This window comes from Malaclemys terrapin, chromosome 4, assembly GCF_027887155.1.
Source record: "Malaclemys terrapin pileata isolate rMalTer1 chromosome 4, rMalTer1.hap1, whole genome shotgun sequence".
In the NCBI taxonomy this organism is placed as follows: domain Eukaryota; kingdom Metazoa; phylum Chordata; order Testudines; family Emydidae; genus Malaclemys; species Malaclemys terrapin.
This window is the reverse complement of record NC_071508.1, coordinates 80257641-80278375: the sequence shown is the minus strand read 5'-3', so window position 1 is coordinate 80278375 and position 20735 is coordinate 80257641. Positions and strand designations below refer to the sequence as shown.

The 20735-nt window shown below is 48.9% G+C and overlaps 1 protein-coding gene across 6 annotated transcripts in view; it reads right to left on the bottom strand.

The window, feature by feature from the left end:
• MAPK8IP1 (mitogen-activated protein kinase 8 interacting protein 1) overlaps positions 1 to 15132 on the bottom strand; it is a 47726-nt gene extending 32594 nt beyond the window's left edge. The window contains exons 1-3 of one of the 6 annotated variants that reach the window (XM_054028680.1): positions 14701 to 15132; positions 14442 to 14588; positions 2295 to 2400 (exon numbers count right to left, since the gene is read on the bottom strand). In XM_054028680.1, coding sequence (XP_053884655.1) covers positions 2295 to 2400; positions 14442 to 14588; positions 14701 to 14786 — 339 coding nt within the window. In that variant the 5' untranslated portion in view covers positions 14787 to 15132. Of the gene's footprint in view, positions 1 to 2294; positions 2401 to 4167; positions 4317 to 5718; positions 5773 to 5817; positions 5997 to 11964; positions 11985 to 14441; positions 14589 to 14700 lie in introns of those variants that run through there. The other 5 variants (XM_054028676.1, XM_054028678.1, XM_054028677.1 and 2 more) reach the window with 5 other exon arrangements.
• Positions 15133 to 20735: the final 5603 nt, after the last annotated feature.

Here is a 20735-nt window from a genome sequence, read left to right as displayed (position 1 = left end):
GCAACACCTCCAACTCCACCTGGAAACTAATTCTAACCAACAGAGATCCCCTACCACCTGTGCAATGCACCCTCTCTGAAGCACAGCTTAATAAGTAGGCAGCTGCATTCTGCACCAATGCCAGGTCCCACATGCTCTGAAGGTGCAGCCCATGCACAGTGCATTGCAGCAGTGTCACCTTAGGATGCCACGGGCAAAAGATCTGTGCACTCTTTATACAGAGTATGCCCAATAAAGAGTGCTCCTCGCCACAGGGAGCAACTGGGATCTAAACAGCAGCAATGATCCTTAGTCAAGGAGGGGGTTGAGATACCTTCTGCTATTGCTTCCACTGGCCCACAAAAAAAATTGGCTGATCCTCAGGCAGCTTTGCCCTCAGATCTGATACGTTCTCTGCGTTGCCAGACAAACAGAAATCCAGAGCTGAGTGTCTGTGCAGCCCACACCTCCTCAGTGAGGTATGACAGCCCACTGTGAAATTGGATATCAGGCTAGGGCAAAAACATTCCAACTGCTCCCTATCCCCTATCACATCAGATTCCAGCTCCTCACCCACATACAACTCCTTACAGAATATCACCCTTCACCCACCACTTACATTTCTACCGCTCCCCTACGCTCATCCTAGCCCCTTCACTGTCTTGGATTTGCTTCTTCACTTGTTGTGTGCCCTGTATGCTTGGAACTTCATCAGATTCAAAAAGGATTCAGCATTTAAATAGCTAATGGGAACACCCAGAATTACATTAGCTAAGGTTAGAAACATATAAGGACTATAAATCCTCCTGCTTCAGCTGAACCAGCCACTAACTGATGGGGTAGAGAGGAAGCTTCCCCCAGGAACAGGGGCCTCTTTGATTGTCCATTTCAAGGTTTCTTGCACCTTCCTCTGAAGTGTCTGGTACTGGCCACTATCAGAGACAGGATACTGTACTACAAGGACCACTGGTCTCATCTGGTATGGTACGTCCTATCTTTCATTGTCTGTCCAATTCTCTCCTCATTCAAATCCCACTAAGATCTTCTCCAGAAATGCTCCTCCCCTGAGCTCCTGCCTGGATCAGCATGGAGCTCCCTTGGGACAGGGGCATGTCTTTCACTTGTTCTCTGAAGGGTTTATTCTAGCTGCGGAAGGCTAGCTCATTAGTACCTTGCTCCATGAATGAAACAGAGAAAAGGCACAGACATTGCAAATCCCCAGGCCTGCTTCCAACTGCTCAAAGGGCTTTCACCTTTCACTTCAGCCACCCCCCCACTCCTCCCAGTGAGAGGGAACCATTCTAATGGTGGCTCAGTCATGGTGTTGCTGACAGGAACTGCCAGAGCTTGGTGCCATGGAATCATAAGGACATCAGCAGGAATCTTACAGATTTACCTGAGATGGTTTCACATGCAGTTCCTTAGGTACCAGGGCCTGCAATGGGGTCAGACTGAAAGAGCTCTTCCTTGGGCTGGGAGTAATGGAATCTGTGCCAGGGTCAGATGGGGAGATAGCTTGTCAGGATGGGGGTAAGGATAATGGAGTTTTTCACTGGCATCAAAAGGGACAAGAGGGCCATCAAGCTGGAAGGTGGGAGGTTAATGGGTCCTGTGCCAGGGTCAGATGGGGACAGACTTCCATTGGGCTGGGGTAAAAAGGGTCCATGCTGGTCACAGAATTCGACAGCATGGCCTGATGCTGCCTTATCATTCATACGGATGCAGCTGATGGATACTGCAAGCAGGGCCGGCTCCAGGCACTAGCTGAGCAAGCTGGTGCTTGGGGCGGCAGATTGTTGGAGGCGGCATTCTGTCCAATCCTAGGGCGGCACGGCCGCTTTTTTTTTTTTTTTTTTTTTTTGTTCTTGTTCCGCTCCGGCCGCCCTGTAGTGGGCGGCGGCCCGGAGAACCAGAGCACCCTGCAGGGCAGTCCTCTTCCTTCCCTCCCCGCTGACCGGAGCGGAGCCCTCACGGCAGGAGGCGGCGCAGCAGGAGGGGCCGCGTGGCAGCACCCCTGCTGTAGCTCTGGCCGCCCCCTTCCCGCCTGCTCCCTCTCCCTTCCCCCCCCCGCTGGTCCCCCTGCTTCCACGCTTCGGCCGCGCCGCAGGTTTTTTTTTTTTTTTGCTTGGGGCGGCCAAAAAGCCAGAGCCGGCCCGTTGCCAGGCTTCATATTGATCCAAGGTCACAAGCTGGGACCTGCAATTTCCACGAACCGCACCAGTGTATTCAGAATGAAGTCAGACAACTTTGTCCCTCCCCCCCAGGTCCCTGGTTCCCCACTCCACCCCATCCCCAAGGGCTATTGGCATCCTTACCCGGGGGGCCAGGCTGTCCTTACAATGCAGGCTGATTCCACACTCATCGGTGATTTCAGAGAGGTCTTCATCCTCAAACTCCTCAAGGCTGATGTCATGGGTGAGCCTGGTGGAGGCAAAGACCATGCAGTTACTGCCAAACAGACATAACCTGCTAGGAAATGCCCAGAGAGCTGTCTGGGCAGCGTCAGGCTCCCAGCACTGGGCCCATGAGGAATGGTGGGAGGGTGCGTGACATTTACAAGATGCATTGTGAAATGGGGTGCATACTAGCAGGGATCAGTGTACCTGGGCTAGGAAAGAGGGATTGGGGGCAGTTTCTCTGGTCTATATTGGGAAGACGTGAGATCTACCTCTTGAATGGGGATAGAGCCCCCCACCAGCTCTCCCGCTCCCACAGTGCCAGGTTTGGATACAGTCTGTGGTGACCCTGCTGGATGCCTGCTGTCGAGGTGTCTTCAGCATTGCTCTTCATCAACAGGGCCCAGAAAGCTGTCTCTCAAGGTGTGTTGGTGGGGAGGCAGTGGCCAGACCCCTTCTCAGATGATCAGCACGTGTACTGATCTAGAGAGTACTGTGCGGGGGTCTGATGCTCTCCAGGCAGGGCCTTGTGGCTTCCAGGGAGAAGAAAGCTACTGTACACATTTCTGCTGGACCTGGGCTCAAAGAATACCAGCCACTGCACACAAAGGAAAATACAAGGGTGTCCCAAAGTAGGAAAGGGGTGGCGAAGGAAGTAGAGGGGGCAGGAAGAATCTGCATTCTCCTGGCCCTATTCCCACCAACAACGCATAGCTAGGTGGAACCAGAGAATTAACATTTTAGGAACAAGATCCTATATTAGGAACACAGGCGGAGATGGACGAGGATTCATCTAATCCAGTAACCTACTCTGACAGGAGTCAGTGGCAGATGCTTCAGAGGAAGGTACAAGAAATCCTCATAATGGACAATTATGTGAATCATTTGCCCACAGGGGAAACAACCCCTGGCAGTTAGTGGCTGGTTTATGCTCTAAAACACAGAAGATTTATATATTTCCCCTTTTTACATTTACTATCTAATGCCAATATCCATAAAAATACTTAATTCTTTTTTGAATCCATCTAAACTCTTGGCTTTCAGTGGTACTTTGTGGTAGTGAATTCCACAGGCTAATTGTGCCTTGTTTACAAATGTATTTCCTTTTAACAGTTTCATTGCATGCCCCCTTGTTCTTGTATTCCGAGAACATGTGAACAGGAGCACCCAATTTCCCTTGTCCAAATATTTGTTATTTTATATACCTCCATCATATAGCTCTCATCTAGCATGTCTCTAAACTGAGCAGTCTCTAGTCCCATCTACATACAAATTTGCACCATTTGGACTAGAGATGTGGTTTTAAACTGATTTAGTGGAACTTTGTTGTAGAGACTGTTATTTCAGTTTATGAGTGGCTTCTTTTTGTCCAGAATAATATGTTTAAAAACAGATTATGGTAAACCAAAATAAGCTACTCTTAAACTGAAATCATAGTGGCTATACAGGGGTTTGCAACTGTTTAAACTTAAATCAGTTTTTAAGCCAGTTTAGTTAAACCGTTGCAAGTTGTGCGTGTAGATAAGGTTGCAGGCTATTTTCTCTACTCATACAGAAGAGCATTTTCATCACCAGTGTCTAAATCCAGCTGGGGCAGAGATTTTGGCCAGAAAACCCCAATGGCTAACATGGTCCATGGAGAAGAGAAGGCCCCAATATTGGAGTGGAGAGGAACAGAACCAAAGACAAGGTCACTCGGGGGGAGTGCCATGCTGGGATCTTGAAGAGCAGGAAGGGGAATGGGTTAGGGTTCCAGATGATACAAGTGAGGAAGGGCAGGGGGGATACTTACATAATCCACTGCTTCTCAGAAAGGCCAAGGGTCTTTGAAAGACCAATGTCACCCTCCAGGTTTGTTTTGATCCCCATTGGTCCTGGATACCAAGGCAGCAGCCATGCCCAAGAGCCCTTTTTATGCTCCTTGTATCCCCCTTGGAACATCCAGAGTTATAATGCCAGAAAACAGGAACCCGCTCCACCCTACCCCCAATCATGTCCTTGCTGAATCCTCCTGAGACACCAAGGCAGCAGCAAGAAACATCCTTCCCCCTTGCTGGTAAGAAACTCAAGGGAAGAGCATGTCAATCTGTCCACTCCTAGAGAGACAGGGCAGAAAAGGGGTGGGGAGGGTAATCTCCCTTCCTAGGTATTTCTAAGCATCTAGCTCCCCTCCCAGGGTCCCTTTCACATGCAGCCTCCTGCCAGTGTCCAGCAGTGGGGAAGATGCCATTTTGGGCAAGGGTATTGGGGCAAACCTCTGTGACTTTTACTATCTGCACAGAATAGACAGGAGCTGGGGGAAAGAGAGCCTGCAGCACAGCACTCCCTGCGGCTGATCTTTATTGCAGGGGTCGGCATTTGCACTGCTTCCTCAGCTGCTCTCAACAGATACCCCCTCTCGGCTTCCTCTTCACAGGCCTGAGCCTCCTCTGCCTTACAGCCACCTCGTGTCACTTATCACACGGGGACAAAATGAGCATGAAATGCTGGCATTCTGATTTGGGGAAGTTTGACACACACTGAACAGGTGTAAGTGATGCACAAGGTGCCAAATTAGGGGGAAACCAGACCCCATGTTCCCCAGCTGCTTCCCCCTCGGCCTGCTGTTTTGTAGGAAGTGGGGAGAGAAGGTCTAGCAATGAACCTTCAAAGCATGAATCGATTCCCTCTCCGGTTACACAGGGTCAGACAAGATCTGCCACTAACACTCATTCTCTCAGGCACTGCTGAAAGTCAGGGCCCTGGGACACAGGCAGACAGAGAGAGACCCCCTTGTAGCTGAGCAAAATGGGGCCCTTACAAGATCCACAACTTCTCAGAAAGGCCTCTCAAAAGGCCATGGCTGCCTGCACTCCAAATGCTGCAGAACTGACCTCTTGGGGTGGCAGCTCCAGGCCTGCCCAGTGGAATGGCTGGAGAGCAGAGAATGCGCAGCTTTCTCTCTGGGACAGGGTGCAGCCTAGAACTGTATCCGAGGGCTGCTTGCTGCAGTCAGCACTGCGGAGCCCACAGGTTTATAGCTAGCCATGGGAAGCAGAGATGCCAGGCCAGAGCTTGGAAGAATCACCTGGGGGCACTAGGATTTCCAATCTCGTCAGTCCTCCCTCTCCATGAAGCATCTGCATTAACACTCTCCTTTCCCAAGGAGGCTCCCCTGCTCTCACCCCTTCACCTGCTGCTAAAATAAACATTTCCAGCAACTGCTCCTGTCTCAGGCACTGAGGGGCTTCCTGCGTGTGAGCTCATGATTGCTCTGATGGGGAGGAAACAGCAGTCTTGGTTGCTCTGGTCTCCTCTATACCCAGCTACCATGCAGCTGATAAACTATGGGCCAAGTACGTACCAAGTTCACTCCTGCTCTGTAGGCATCACATGCAGAAGGAGGAGGTACACCCCGAGGTGCTTGACTGCTTCCCGGCCCTCCCTTCCCACAGTTCCCTACCATTTCTCCCACTGATCCTCCAGCCAGCTCTCCTCTTCTGTGCTCGACTCCATTCTCAAGGCCAGCTGCATTTAAGAGGAACCCCTTCCTTGTTGTTTCAGGGCTCCAGGGAGAGGAGCCAGGCTCAAAGGAGCTGAGCTCTGCGTGTGCTGCCCCTCTGCCTGCCCCAGCTCAGAGCCCGTTGCTTCCTGCGCCACTCTCTGCCTCCCCACTGCGCAATCTAGGGGAGCTCATTAAAAATAGATTGAATCAGCTGTCTTGGAAAAAAAATAACCCACTGAGCTGAGATGGTGCCAGGCCCTGCACTCTGCCTGGGCTGCTGAGTCTCTCAGCCAGCCAGCCAGGCTCCTGCTCCCCCCACCCTTATCACCAGCAGACAGGGTAGGGGGCATTGAGTTACCACATCATTGATACCAGCTCTGCTGAGCCACCTTCTCCTGCCCTTGCAAGGCCCCTACTTGGTCTAGTTAGCTCTGCATGGACCACAGACCCAGGTGGGAATGGGGCAGTCTGCGGTTTTTACTTGTCAATGAGAGAACCATCATTTCATCTATAAAAAGAAATTTAAAGGGGCAGCACAGTATTTAGACACACATGAAAGTGCCTGACAAGGACAAGGTGGGGCTGCTCGTGTTTCATGTGCTTTCAGAAATGATCTAAATCCCCAGATTTTCAGCCTCCCCCCCCCCACACCTTCACATCCCTCTGCTGGCCCATTCTGGGTCTAGTCTCTCTGCCCAGGGTCTGGCAATGGTATGGTCCAGGATAGCAGTGAGCACAGCCAGCTCCCGGGGATCAGGTGCTAAGGTTGGGTTCATTTCAAGCTTTTAAGAGAGCGGAGGGGAGTTAGAACAACATCAACAGCTACTCTGGTAATCATGCATTCAATTCCACAAGTTTAACAGGAACAAGTAAGATCTGCCCAATGAAAGCCTCACAATAGAAAGATCTCTTGCTGCCAGTGGGCCCTGACACAGGGAGACCAACAATCAGGGCTTGAAACACCCAAAACATACTAGCCCTAGGACTAATCTTACCATACAGGGCAGAGTCCCTGTGTTGTAACACCCCCAAACCACACCCCTTGCGAGTTAAACCAATTAACTATGTGTACTTTTTAATGAGTGCTGCACTGAACTGTTAAATCACTAATGAACTTTCTATGTAATACCCTTTAAAAAGTGTAACTTACATAATCTTCCTGGCTTTAATTCCACTTCCCCCATCTTCTTTCTTTCCTATAATAAATCATGAGGCATCTTTTCCTGTATTGTTTTTGGTGTCTATTTCCTCTTTTCCTTCTCTCTCTTCCTTTCCCTGTATTTTTGTCTCTATATCCTCCCATTCAATTTCTCTCTAATTTGTTTTCCCATCTCTCCCTCGTCCATCCCCTCACACTGAGATGTCTGGTAACATTTCCAAGCCCAAGGGGTCAGAGGACTAAACATGCTAAGCTAAAGATCAATGAGAAGATGTGGGCAGCTCACTGTCCAGTCAAAAGCAACCCCATTCCAGCTGCTGGGAAATGGGAGGTGCCGGAACCTCGACCATGGAGCTGTCCCTGGACTCTGCTTGTCGTAGATTTTAAGGTCACAAGGGACCATTATGTTCTTCTAGACACTGACTTCCTGCATAACACAGGTCATATAACTTCACCAAGCGGTTCCTGCTGCATCAGATCCATAACTGGTGGTCGAGCTAGAGCAGAGGGTTTTGAAAGACATTCAGTCATGATTTTGAGACTTCAAATGATGGAGAATCTACCACATCCCTAGGGTAATTCACCAAGGGAACAGTTTATCTCACTGTTAAAAATGCACACCTTATTTCTAGTCTGAATTTGCCTAGCCTCAGCTTCCAGCCATTGGATGTAATTATACCTTTGTCTGTTGATTAAAGAGCCTTCTGTTATAAGCAGTCTTCTCCCCAAGTAGGTACTTGTAGACCATGATCAAGTCACCTCTTAGCTTTCTCTTTAAGTTAAAGCTAATTAGAAGGGAGCTTCTTTACTCTCGCTCTCTCTAAGGCAGGTTTTTCAGATCTCAAATCATTCTTTTCTGAACACTTTCTAGTTTGTCAGCATCATTGTTAAAGTGTGGACACCAGAACTGAACACAGTATTCCAGTATTGGTCCTGCTAATGCCAGATACAGAGGTAATAACACCTCCATACTTCTACCATTATTCCCTTGCATATACGTCCAAAGATCACATTTGCTGTCTTAGCCACAGCACCACACTGGAAGCTCATGATCACTTGATTATCTACCATCACCCCAAAATCCTTTTCAGACTCTCTGTTTTCCAACTTATAGTTACCCTTCTTACAACTATGATTTACAGTCTTGTTTCCTAGATATACTTTTGACTATATTAAAACTCATGTTGTTCAAGTGAGTCCAATTTTCCAAGTGATCCAGAGTGCTCTGTAACTGACCTGTCCTTATCATTTACTACTCCACCAATTTTTGTGTCATTTGCAAACTTTATCAGCAATGATTTTCTGGCAGATAATTGATAAAGATTATCAAGGGCTCACAGGCTCCATCTTTTATATCAGCTAGCAGGTGTCTGATACATTTTAAGTCCCTCAGCTGATGGAAGGGAGAAAGAGCTCTCTCCACCTATTTCTCCCTGCCCCTCCCACTCAGAAACTTCCTGGCTGCTGCAAGTGTAGGTCTCCATTTGCCCACATCCATTTTTGATCCTCCTCCCCAGTGACTAGCTCCTACACTTGCCTCTGCTGCTGCTCAGAGCTTCCTCAAGTACTAGCAGAGTGAAACAACCCTTCTTTCAATCAGTTTCACTGCTGATCGTAAAAATCTGAATAGCTGCTGTCAAACCCAATGAGGCTCTGGTCAGTTTTCACTGTGAGACATCAGTCTGAAAACTCAGGCAGATATAGTTGCATCAATTATACCTAAGTGACTTGAAGATTTTCCTCATAACCATACGAGCTAAAAAGTTTGTTTTTTAATGAAAATTCACATTCTGCAGAAGTTGAAGGCATTCACCTCAAGCAGCTTCCTATTCACCCTAGGTGAGGGGATTTTTCAAGCCCTGCTAACAATAATAATAATAATGTTTAGCAGTTACATAGCATGTTTCACCTTTCTGGTGCTCACACTGACAGCCCCCTTAAAAGAAAGGAAATATCATCTACATGTTACAGGTTGTGAAACTGAGGCAGAAAGAGTAGAAGGGACTTGTCCAAGATCACAACAGCAAGCCAGTGGCAGAGCCAGGAACAAAACCCATAACAATCCTGTCTCCCAGTCCCATGCTCAGTCTGCTAAACCACGCTACCTTTCAGAACCAAGAATAGGACCCAAAGTCCCTGCATGCTCAGTCCACTAGATCAGTGTTTCTCAACCTTTTTGATACCAGGGACCGGCTGCCTTCCTAAACTGTGTCAGAGAGATCTCAGGGACTGGTGCCAATCCACAGACCGGCCGTTGAGAAACACTGCACTAGACCACACAGTCTCTCTGCCTCCTCATTCTGAAGAGAATAAGGAAGTAGATCTAGACTTTGTGCAGCCCATGAGGGTAGTAAGCATGATGGCTACTGGCTTTACAGGGTAACTCTTTCATAGTTGTCCCATCTACCCACCATTCTTTGGAGTGGGGAGGAGGAGGAAGAATATAAGGCAGTCCATGACACCCCCTCTCCCTCCAACACACACACTCCACAAGATGAGCGCTTATGCAGGCTGATGTGGGCAGGGGTGAGTGGGCAGCCTGGTAAATTGCCATTTTAAAACATGTTCCTTTCCATTAATTTTATCATCATCAGAGTCATAATTCTTTGTATTATTTCATGGACCAAGACTGCACCCACCCAAATCCTGTCAGCAGCAAAAGATTCAGCTGTCACGTCCCTAGCTGCTCTTCTCCAATCGCGCCTCACTTTAGTAGGTATGTGTGTGTTATGAAATTAGCCTTCACTCCTTGAAAGGCCCAAGGTGGAATAGCAGGGAGTGCTGCAACTCAAAATTGAGGTGCATTGACAGAGCTGTCCGTGGTGCTTTTGCATTAAAAACTGGACACCACCCTGACTCTTGCGAAATTGCAAAGAGATCTTTGATGAACAGAAGCATTCAGGACTTTTTTCTGATATTCCATCTGCAAGTCAGCACAGTACTGGGGCATTCAGTCCAGTGCTAGTTCAGAGGGAAACACCTTTGTGGCTGGGCTCCAGTTCCTTTTCCCCCACACAGGAACCAGAGGGTCTTTTGCTTAAGCCAAAGAGAAACATCCTCAGAGAAGCCTCATTTTGTAGAGCATTAAAACAAATGCCCTGCCCATTGCCTCTTAGCTGACTACTCAGACACCCCAACACATACAACAGACAAATCAATCTGTAACGGGGGGCTTGATTTCCACCTCAGCCTAGACTCCCCTGAGCTTCTTGGGGAAATACAAAGAGGTTCACTCCCTTTTCCTAGAGACAGCCCTCTCTTTAGAAGCCCTTGTAATAGGAATGCTGAGCAGCTCCCTTTGTTATAGTCAGACTCCCAGAGGGATTCAGGTATTCTCTCTCAACTTCCCTGACCCATGCAAATAGCTCCCCTAGGGGGTAGCTTTCCCAGGAGCCCTGCTGTTCAGCATCTAGATTGATGCTATGGCTCTTTATTAGGAAAGCTGGAAATGGGTGTGCCTCAGGGCCAAAAGATCTCTGCCACACACCATCCCCTTCTGTTACATTCCTAACACCACTTTTTGCAGCATCTCCTCCAGTTTTTTTCTGGATGGCTCCCTTCCGAGTACTGGTTACCTTCCAAGTTCTTCTCAGAATCAGTACAGAGTGATTTGTCTGCAGGCTGCTAAAGGGAGCTCCCCTCCCCCCTCCACTTTCTTCCTTCTCAGACCTGGTCACTGCTACGGACAGGGGTCAGATTCATTGGTGCTCTGCACCTTATGCAGTCATTTACACCAGTGCAAAGTAGGTGTAAAACACCACCAAGTCAGAATGCTTACCCAGTGGTGTTAATGACTACACAAGGTGCAGGGTTGTGGAGAATTGAGCCCGGGGCAACTAGCAGCTGCGAGCTTTGCATAACGCTTTACACCCCACTCCTGCTTTAAAAGTGAAGCTCTTACATCAACTATCAAGAGCTCCTTTAGTAACAGAATTTCAGGTGAAGCATCTCTCACTTGTCCCCATCCCTATCCCCTCCTCCCTGGGCACAGACTAGGAGACACTAACACAGCTGCAGCAGCCTGACTCCTGTCCCAGCTCTAGGGTGAGCACTGGACAATCCTTCCCCAGAGGGGAAGCAAACAGCTCTAGTGCAAAACCCTCTGTGAAACTCACCCTGCTGGGCCCTCATCCTGGCTCAGACAGCCCTGATATACTCTATCCCTGGCTTGCACAACTGGCCATCCCCGACATGGCCACAACCAGACTACAGAAGTATTAGCAGCCACACAGGGGCCTCTTCCTCCAGCTGATAGGTAATTTAGAGTTAGAAAGTCCAGTGAGTGGCAGGAAATGTTTCTGACATTAACACTGCAAAGAAAGGTATCCTGCTGCCTGGTCAAGTGTCTCCTTAGTAACTAGGGTTGACTGGCCCCTGGGCTCTAGCCCTTACGGGGGCAAGCCACCCTGTTATAGGATAGAAGTAGGAATTGGAGGATGAGACAGTGCAAAGAAAAACTTAATCATAGAATATCAGGGTTGGAAGGGACCTCAGGAGGTCATCTAGTCTAACCCCTGCTCAAAGCAACTTGGGCTGAATCTCAGGAGCTTCTTGGCAGTGGGGTATGTGAGGCTGTGGGATCGTCTCCTAAAGAAGGGGATGGGAGCCCCATTGCTTGGGATATTTAAAGCTGATGGGGGCACAACCCTGGAGAATAGATTGTAGGGACCAATCCTGCCTTGGGCCCAGGGGACAAATGGAACCTAATGGGACTTTTCCATCTCTAATGTCTAGAATTCCCCTCACTGAGACAAGGTGACCACCCAAGGAGGCTGCCCTAAAAAAGAAGGGCCTCATCCCACACTGTTGCTTCCCAGACCCTTTTCAGATGATGTGAGGCCTTCATACTAGAGAACTAATCAGAACTTCTTGCCCCCACTCATAGCGGCAAAATGGAGACAATCTGGCAGTGCTGATTCTCTTAGGTATTAAAGGGGACACACTACCTCATGGCTCTGCTGTCCTTTGCTGGGAGCCTGTGTGTTGCCATTCAGAAAGGGTAGGAATAGCAGCAGGAAATGTGGGTGGGATTCCCCTTGCGCCAGAAGCACAGCATTCACATGTCCTCATGGTTCATTCAGCACCTCACTTCACCCTTGACTGAAGTCTTTGCTGCCCTTTTCAGCCCAGAACAATGGAAGCCCTAAGGCAACCCAAGAGTTGGAGGTCTCTCCTCTCACAGGTGCTGGAGCTGACTACAGTAGAAAGGATGGGGTCGGGGGGAGGGGGGTAGGATGCCTGTCAGTGACTTTTTGACTCTGTCACCCCAGATACTCTCTGTTTACACAGCTTCCCACTCCCCAGTGCTTACACCTGCCAGATAACACACCCTGGTGGGGAAGCAAGTGCAGTGTGTGTGTGTCCAACTCCCCCCCGCATCCCTAAATATTTCAACATTATCTCTGGGTCTTCAAAATTCCCCCTCAAGTTCAGAGACCTCAGAATTGTTTCCATCAATCTCAAGAACTTGATCCCAAACTCCGGGCTCCTGGAATGATTTGCCCTAACTTCAGAGACCCCTGAGTTCTCCTCATTAAATCTCAGGGCTCTGACACCTCCCCGTACAAGGTATGACTATTCCCTGCTCCCTTTCCCATTAAAAGTTGCTTCCTGAGAATTTGGACTCCACTTCTGGACACCTGGTCAACAGAAGGAGCTAGCACCATGCTCTTCCTTCCCTGGGTGTTGCTGTTTACATTGGAGAGGACAGAGCCCAGGAGACAAACGTTGTATCTAGGACAGCAGCACACAGCAAACCCGAGACTGTCACGGGACCAGGATGAGCTGAGCTCTGCTGCTCGGCTCACATTACCCAGCTTTGTGGCTGAGCCTTTTCTCCATGGTGGACCTTTCCAGAGGCAGCTTTAATTGCTTAATTTGCATGGTTTATGCAGCCATGTTGCATGCAATGGCTTCAAACAAATCAAACAGGCAGCATTAGAACTAAAAGGAAGAGAGGGGACTGCTGTTTACAGAGCCCCACAAAGCTGTTTAGCAGAGGAAACTCCAGAACCAAATGACAGTCTGCACAGGGGCAGGGCCCTTACAGGTAAATCACCCAGCCTCACAATGCCCAAACAACACATCAGCTTCCCCTCCAAAATGATGGCAGATAATCTCTTTCCTCAACTCTCAGACCCCTGGACTCCCAACAGAGTCAAACGTGAAACATATACCTCCGATCACAGGTGTGGAGCATCTCTCCTGCCCCCCAGAATCTCTCAGCATAAACAACGCAGTACAGATCTCACCTCCCTGCCCAGCTCAGACCCAATTCTAGCCTTAGTGCCCCACCATCCAAGACACACACATATGATAACCAGAGAACAACTGCTCAGAATTTCAGAAAAACAAATGACATCAAGCCCACCAAATAGGGGGAAAAAATAGTGACAGGGCCTATATATGGTCAAATGCCAGGCACTGCCCCTGCCCCACGTGCACCTCTTTGCTAATTCTGCTCTCCAAGCCCACCTGTACCCTTATCTCAACTAGGCAGCTGTAGGTTCTTCAGTCCACCTCTGCTCCTGTCCCTGCTTCTGCCTGGGGCTGTCAGGCCATATTGTGAACAGTTTCACAGCCTTCAGATTAAAGGGCTCCATGTCCCAGATGGATGGGGGTGCTCAATATTTCTGAGAGGACCAATTCTAAATCCGCAGCACCCTCCTGGGTTTGTTTTCTGTTTCAGGTCTGTACCTGGGGTAGGGGTCTCTGAGGGGACATAAAAAAGGGGTTGTTTGAGAGGAAGGAAATATTTCCTGGGGAGGAAGGTTGTTTTGGGAAGGGGGGATGTTTTTTGGGTGTGGAGGAAGGCTTTTGAGTGGGGTGTGTATGTGTGTGTGTGGGGGGGGAGGGTTGGGAGAAGATGGGGGAGATGGGGCTTGGGTGGGAAGTAGGGAGGATTTGGGAGGCAGTGGGGGGGGTGAGAGGACTGGAGGTAGGTGTGTGAAGAGTTGGGTAGGAGGTGGGGGGTATTTGGGGGAAGCATGTGCAAGACACGTGAGGGGGATATAAGGGGAGGATTTTGGGGGGCAGAAGGAAGCTAGAGGAGGCTGTGGAAGGATTTGGGGTTGGAGGTGGGGGGGGTGTTTGTGTTTGCAGCCCCTCCCTACACAAAGCCGGCAGGGAAAACAGGGCCCAGAGCCCAGCCCTCCCCACTGGGCTGCAGGCACAAGCCCCCGCCTCCTCCAGAGAGCAGAGCACCGCCCGCGGCAGACACCACCTGTTCCAGGGCAGCCGGCTCCTTCGCAGCTGCGGGCGGGGACAGCGGGTTTGACCCCCTGGCCTGTGGGGAGGGTTACACTGCCCCGAGCCTGCTGAGAGGGGACCTGGCTGGCTGAAGCCCCAGGCAGGCATTGTTCCACCCGGCCCCCGCCCAGGGCAATGCAGCCTGTGCGTGCCCGCTCGGGGGAGGGGGGCTTACCCCTTCCCTCGCCCAGCCTCGGGGGGGAGCGGGCACCGCCGCCTGGTTCCCAGCCTCGGCGGGAAGTAGCCAGCAAGCGGCGGGGGCTGCCGGCGTCTGCCCGCGATGGAGCAGAGGATGCAGCAGCAGCCTGTGCCCAGCCCGGCTCTGCAGAATGGGGATAGGTGGGGGAAGGGGCAGGGCTAACGCGATCTGCAGCGAACCCCCCGCCCCCCGGGAAAGGGACTGAGGGGTTTGGGGTGGGGGGAGGCTCCGGTACCTGAAATTGGGGGGCGAGGCCAGATGCAGCCCCAGGAACGGAGACGATCCGGCCGGGGACGTTGCTCCTTTCTCCCTCTCCGCCATTCTCTCTCTCCATGCAGGCGGAGGGAGGGAGGGGAGATGGATGCTGCTGATGCTGGCAGGGGAGGAGAGAGCAGGGCCGCCAGACAGGAATTCACTGGGGGGCACCGGGGCTGGCAGGAAAGGGCGCTTCTGAAAGCCAAAGCCGAGGAAGCCCCCGGAGGTGGCAACTGCAGGAGAGATGCCCCCCACCTGGGTGCTGCAGCCTGGCTCCCCCTCCAGCCGGCCGAGCTGCAGCAGGTGGAGGGTGCCCAGGAGTCCCACGGGGTGGGGCAGCTACCGGGCGCGTCCTGCTCCTCGGGGAGCGCCCAGGACAGGCGGGAGGTAGCGGGGTGAAGGCTGAAGCAGGAGCGAGCAGAGCTGGCAGGGAGGGGGTGAGCTGGCAGAGGAGGGGGAGGGGCAGAGGATGGGAGGGGATTGGACTGGCAGAGGGTAAAGAGGGGGCTTGGCAGGGGGTGAGGAAGAGAGGTAGCAGGAGCTGAGGAAGGGAGGTTGACATGGGATGAAGTGTTCTGATACCCTGTGAAAGGCTCCTGGGGAGGTGGGGCCTCTGAAGTAATGATAGCTCCTTTACAGAAAAAGCAGGTGCAGTGTCTAACATCTTGAGGATCTAAGGCAGGGGTTCTCAAACTGGGGGTCGCGAGGTTATTACATGGGGAGTCACGAGCTGTTAACCTCCACCTCAAACCCCGCTCTGCCGCCAGCATTTATAGTGGTGTTAAAAACACTTCTACCCAGATATAACGGTGTCCCCGGAGCCAAAAAATCTTACCGCGTTATAGGGGAAACCGCCTTATATGGAACTTGCTTTGATCCACCGGAGTGCGCAGCCCTGCCCCCCCAGCGCTGCTTTACCATGTTATATCTGAATTCGTGTTATATTGGGTAGGCCTAGAGGTGTATATAAAAAAGTGTTTTTAATTTATTAGGGGGGGTCACACTCTGAGGCTTGCTATGTGAAAGGGGTCATCAGTACAAAAGTTTGAGAATCACTGATCTAAGGAGTGGGAGGGGAACAAGGAACTACTGACCCCCCCCACAAAGTCAGGCACCTTGGAGACCCCCAGGGTAGCAGCAGCCTCCCTCACCCCCCACCCCCCAGAGATGTCTCAGCACAGCCTTTAGGATTGCAGGCAGAGCAGCAGAACCCTCCCCTAACCCATGCTATTTGGCAGCCAAGCAGCTGAGGGGAGTCCAGCAAACACATCCTGGGCCAGGAGAGAGGGGTCAGGCTGGGGCTAAAGATATGGGCAGTAGCCTCCAAGGGGTCTGGAGAGGGCAAGACAATCAAATGAACAGGTATTTTAATTTCCCATGCCCTCCCCCCACCCCCGTGGCAGTGCCTCATCAGCACCCTGACCCCAAATGGGGATGGGTCCTTTCTCCAGTTTAGAATACAAATATTTTTCCAAGGGTCCTTTCAGAAATTGATGATAAGGAGTTTCCTCTGCTGTAGCACTACTTTCCCCAGGGATGGTTCAGTCCTGCTGCTCAGGCCCAAGGCCACCATGTCTGCATTATGGTCAAAGCAAGGGGAGGATTAAAGCCAGATTTCAAACCATTTTCATTGAATTAAAGAGGTGGAACCAGTTCTATTAATGGCTGGGTCTACCACCCCACTCCTTCCACTCGCTGCGCTTTAAACAGCAGGCCAAAGCTACCTCCCCTACTTTAACCATCTCACCAGGTCTAGAAAGAATCCCATGCTGATTCGTGCTGAGATGGTATTTAAATCATTCCCTCATTCCCATAACATTTGTAGTGCTGCTTAAGGAAATAACATCCATGAAACCACAGTACCAGATTTTGCATGTCCGCCCCCATCTACTCCTAGGTATCCCATTAAGTAGCACTGTGTTCAGAAGCATACAATTTACACAGATTTGGTTGCTTGGGGTTGTATTTCTAATCTTCCAATGGGACTTTTAATATGTTGCTAAGTGTAGCCATACCCACTATTATCAATTTACTATATGTATGTGTATAATGACAGCTGTGCCCTGGAATACTATAAGTAGATGGCACTGGACTGGCCCTTTCAATCTCTTAAGGAACCATAGGTATGGCTCCATTCCAAGATGTGAAGACAATTTACTTCATGGCTAAAATCCAGTGCATCATCTGTTTCTTCAGAGTTGAGAGTCCCAGAATGGTCCCCGGGGTTCTGATCTCCTGCCCGATCTGAGTTCAAAACGGATAACATTTGTGGACTGGTTTGGAGTCATGGGCTTTCACTTTGGTTCATCACCGGTCAGCTTTGGTGAGATGGAATAATTTAGGAAATTCTCTATGAAATGATACAGCTTCATTATTATGTTGTCCTTTAACTGCGCCTCCACAAATAGACTTGTTTCCTCCTGAAGAAAGATTAGGATATTTGGAGAACTAGACTTTCTTACTTTTGAAAATCCTAAACAGACCTACTGGCCCAACTTGAGCAAAGGTGCAGAGAGCCTCACTTGTAACATATTCCAGCCTTCATGGGTCAGGTTCTGAGAACTGCTTCAGAGCAAAGGGATCATCTCCTGATCTGTTATCCAAATTGATTAGGTGGGCCCTGTGAGTCCATGATCCTCCCAAGAGATCCAGTACATTCACACAGGGACCTGCCTGTTTACAAAATGGGTAGAGGCTTTACCTGCTCCCAGTGATATACCCTGAACCACAGCTATGGTATTGATTAATCATGTTTTTAGTAGAGGGGGTTTGCTGTTCAAGCAGACATGCCAAACCCACAAAAAATGTAGAAATTGGGCTTGTTTTTGGCTTAATTGGCTTGTGAGTTCCTTGTTGGCTAGTTTTTGGCTTGTAGCTTGTTGGGCTTGTAGCTTGTTGCTTCTTTTTTTTGATCGGCTCCCGGCAAGCAGGGGCGGGGAGGGGGAAGAGAGTCAGGGGTGCACAGCAGGCCCACAACAGTCCCGGACTGCACGCTGGGGGGATCTAGTCACATAGAGTGTTGGGGTTCTTAGGGACTGTCTTGTTTTGGCCTTGTTTTGAAATGGAATTAGCTTGATTTTTGGCTTATTGTGAAAGTTGGGGTGCTTATTTACCGCGTGAAAGTTGGCAACTGTGCGTTCAAGCTGGAATCAGATAGAGGCTCCCACTTAACCTCTGCCCTTATGAGGCAATCTACAGGATATTAGGGTACCTGGAATTCTCTTTTTATTCCTATGAAGAGCTCTGTGTAAGCTCAAAAGTATCTCTCTTTCACCAACAAAAGTTGGTCTAATAAAAGATATTACCATCCTCACTCACCTTGTGGGTAATATTCCTATCACCACCAGTCTCCTGGGCTAATCGAGCACTTGAATCAGATAGTGATAAATATACTTAGACATGTGTCTCAGAAAATGCCTGACTAGGCTCTGAAGCAGGAAAGATGCAAGGAGCACCGTGAGGGACAATTATGGAGATACAATTTGGGATATAGCCTGAACAGAAAGTAAGATATATTTAATTCTCTGTTGTATCCAGGGTTGTTCACGTTATCCATATCGACATCTAGTCTTGCTTTACAGCACTCCTCCTAGGCTCACTGAGTTCCACATGTCTCTCATGCATTGTATAGAAGGGTTTTTCCTTTTGCTAGCTTTGAGTTTTAGATCCCATGGTCTTAGGGTGCTCACTCTTGTACTATATGCCAATCTTTATACCATGTGGCCTTCTGTATATCTCCGTCATATCCTTTCATCTCCTCTCTAGACAGTACTGAACTTTTCACTTTCTACCTCCAATCATTTTCATCACCCATCTCTGGACCCCTCCTATTTCTGCTTTTTAAGCGTTATTATTTATACACGAATGACCAGAACTGAACTAAAATTGACAAAGTTTCTTGCTGCAAAATTAATAGTGGTTACTGTTTCAATGTTTCCTGCTACAGAAGCAGCTCCTGAGGTAGTAGATGGAATACTAGTTTAACAAAACCTGTTCCCACTATTGTGCTCACATCAGCTTTCACACCCTCTTCTCCATACATAATTCTTCCCTATCCACACACCATTTAGATTTTACATTCATTTGTTCTGGTGCATTAGTTCAGGAGCTTTGTTCTCAAACTCAACAGTTTCAGCCACTGCCTCCCTAAGAAAGAGAAACTCCAGAGAAACTAACTGTGTACCTAAGCAACAGCTTAGATATTAATGCATCCCAGTAGGTATACTTGTTCTAATACAAACCTATAGACAAATCTACAAAAGCAAGGGAGTGTAGGCCTGGCTGTTGTCATCTGGGGGGAAGAGTACTATTTTAGACAAAAGTCATAGGTCAGCCTGACTTCAAAATTCACAGAAAATGACAGACCTAAAACACAGTCACCCGATTTTAACCCTGACCCCTGGACTAGAATGCCCACAGCTATATTTAATTAACAGAGTAGCACTCAGTGCTTCTGGTAATTTTCACTCACTATACTTACACTGTCCACTGCATCTTTCACCCTGCCCTATCTTAACAGCTTTTGTCTGGTTCCATCCCCTTTTTTTCCACACCCGGTACAGATTTTCTTCCTTCATATCTTGAAGTCAATCTCTCTTGAAGCCACAGTCAAGGCAACTCTTCACTGCATCTTGGTGCTTGAGAATAGCTAGAGCCAAGGCAGCTGCCCACTACAGAATGGGCTGCTGCTTGGGAAGATAAGATTAAAGATTGGGCCAGAGGGTAAGGGCAACTCCTGTAGAGACTAGAATTAGCTTGTGGCCAGACAAAACTGATGCTCTTGGTTTGGGGAGATCTCCTCCCTGCCACTGGATGGAGCAGTGAGTCACTTCTTACTTGAACTTGGTGTGCTACAGTTACTGGGACCTGGGATAGCAGATTGCTATGTGTGACTAGCCTGCTGCAATTCCTCTTGCATTGAAACTGGAGAGATTTGGGGCTGCTCAGAAGAGAGTAATCCACATAGCCTTTCACCCCTTTTATCCTGCACTACACATTGAGCAGTCAACACTGTTTTGAACTATCAAAGGTCCATTTAGCTGCAATCTTGGCTTTCCACCCTCTGATACATGGTCTGACAGTCTTTGTTCACCTGCAATAACCACATAGCCGATCCTCTCCAACGCACAAACCACTTCTGCCATGGGACTGGAATCTTGTTCTCACAAAGCTCATGGGGCTTCTATCAAACTGTTCCCTACCATCTGTCTATAAAGCTGGCATTTATCATAGCCATAATATCAGCCTACAGTTAAGGAGAGACATATCCCATGATTAATGTCCCTCTTATGTAGTGTTCCATGTGGATAAGGTGGCCATGCGTTCACATCCAAATTTGTCTAAGGTAATCTGATTTTAATTTTAAGCCATTTGCCTGTTTTTTTCTTCTCAAACATTTGCATCTAAAGGAGTCCAATCTTCATATTTTAGATGTCAAAGGGTTTTAAAATGATTGCATCACCACCATACTTGAGGTTGCATTGTGACTGTTTAAAAGTTGATCTTCCTAAAGTCCTCTAAAATTGCCATGCTTAGTTGGATTTCTTTGAAATTTGGTGTGCCTCAGGAAGGTCAGGTTAGTGGCCCAAAAATTGAATAATTTGAGCCAAGGGACCCATCCAGAGATACAAGCCTTGAAAATAAATAGCAATTTAAAAAAAAAAGTTTTTTTTTTTTTTGCACAGAGCTAGAGATCAAACTATTGATGTGATGCAGGCCAAAATGATCTCAATCTATCAAATTTTACCCCAAGGTAGTACATGCTGCCCACTAAATATTTGGGGGACCCAAACTGGGAACAATTTTTAAGACAGTGTACATTTTTACACTGCACATGCACCAACACAGGAAAAACAGCTAGACCATTTCCATTCCCACTATTTTACAGGCTTTAAAGCTTGACCCCTGTTAAGTATTCTAAAATCTGAGTGGTTATTTGCATTGCTTTGAAATTTGGTGTGCCGTATGGAGTTGTGGCAGTAATCCAAAATTGGGGTTATTTGAGGCGTTTGAGTT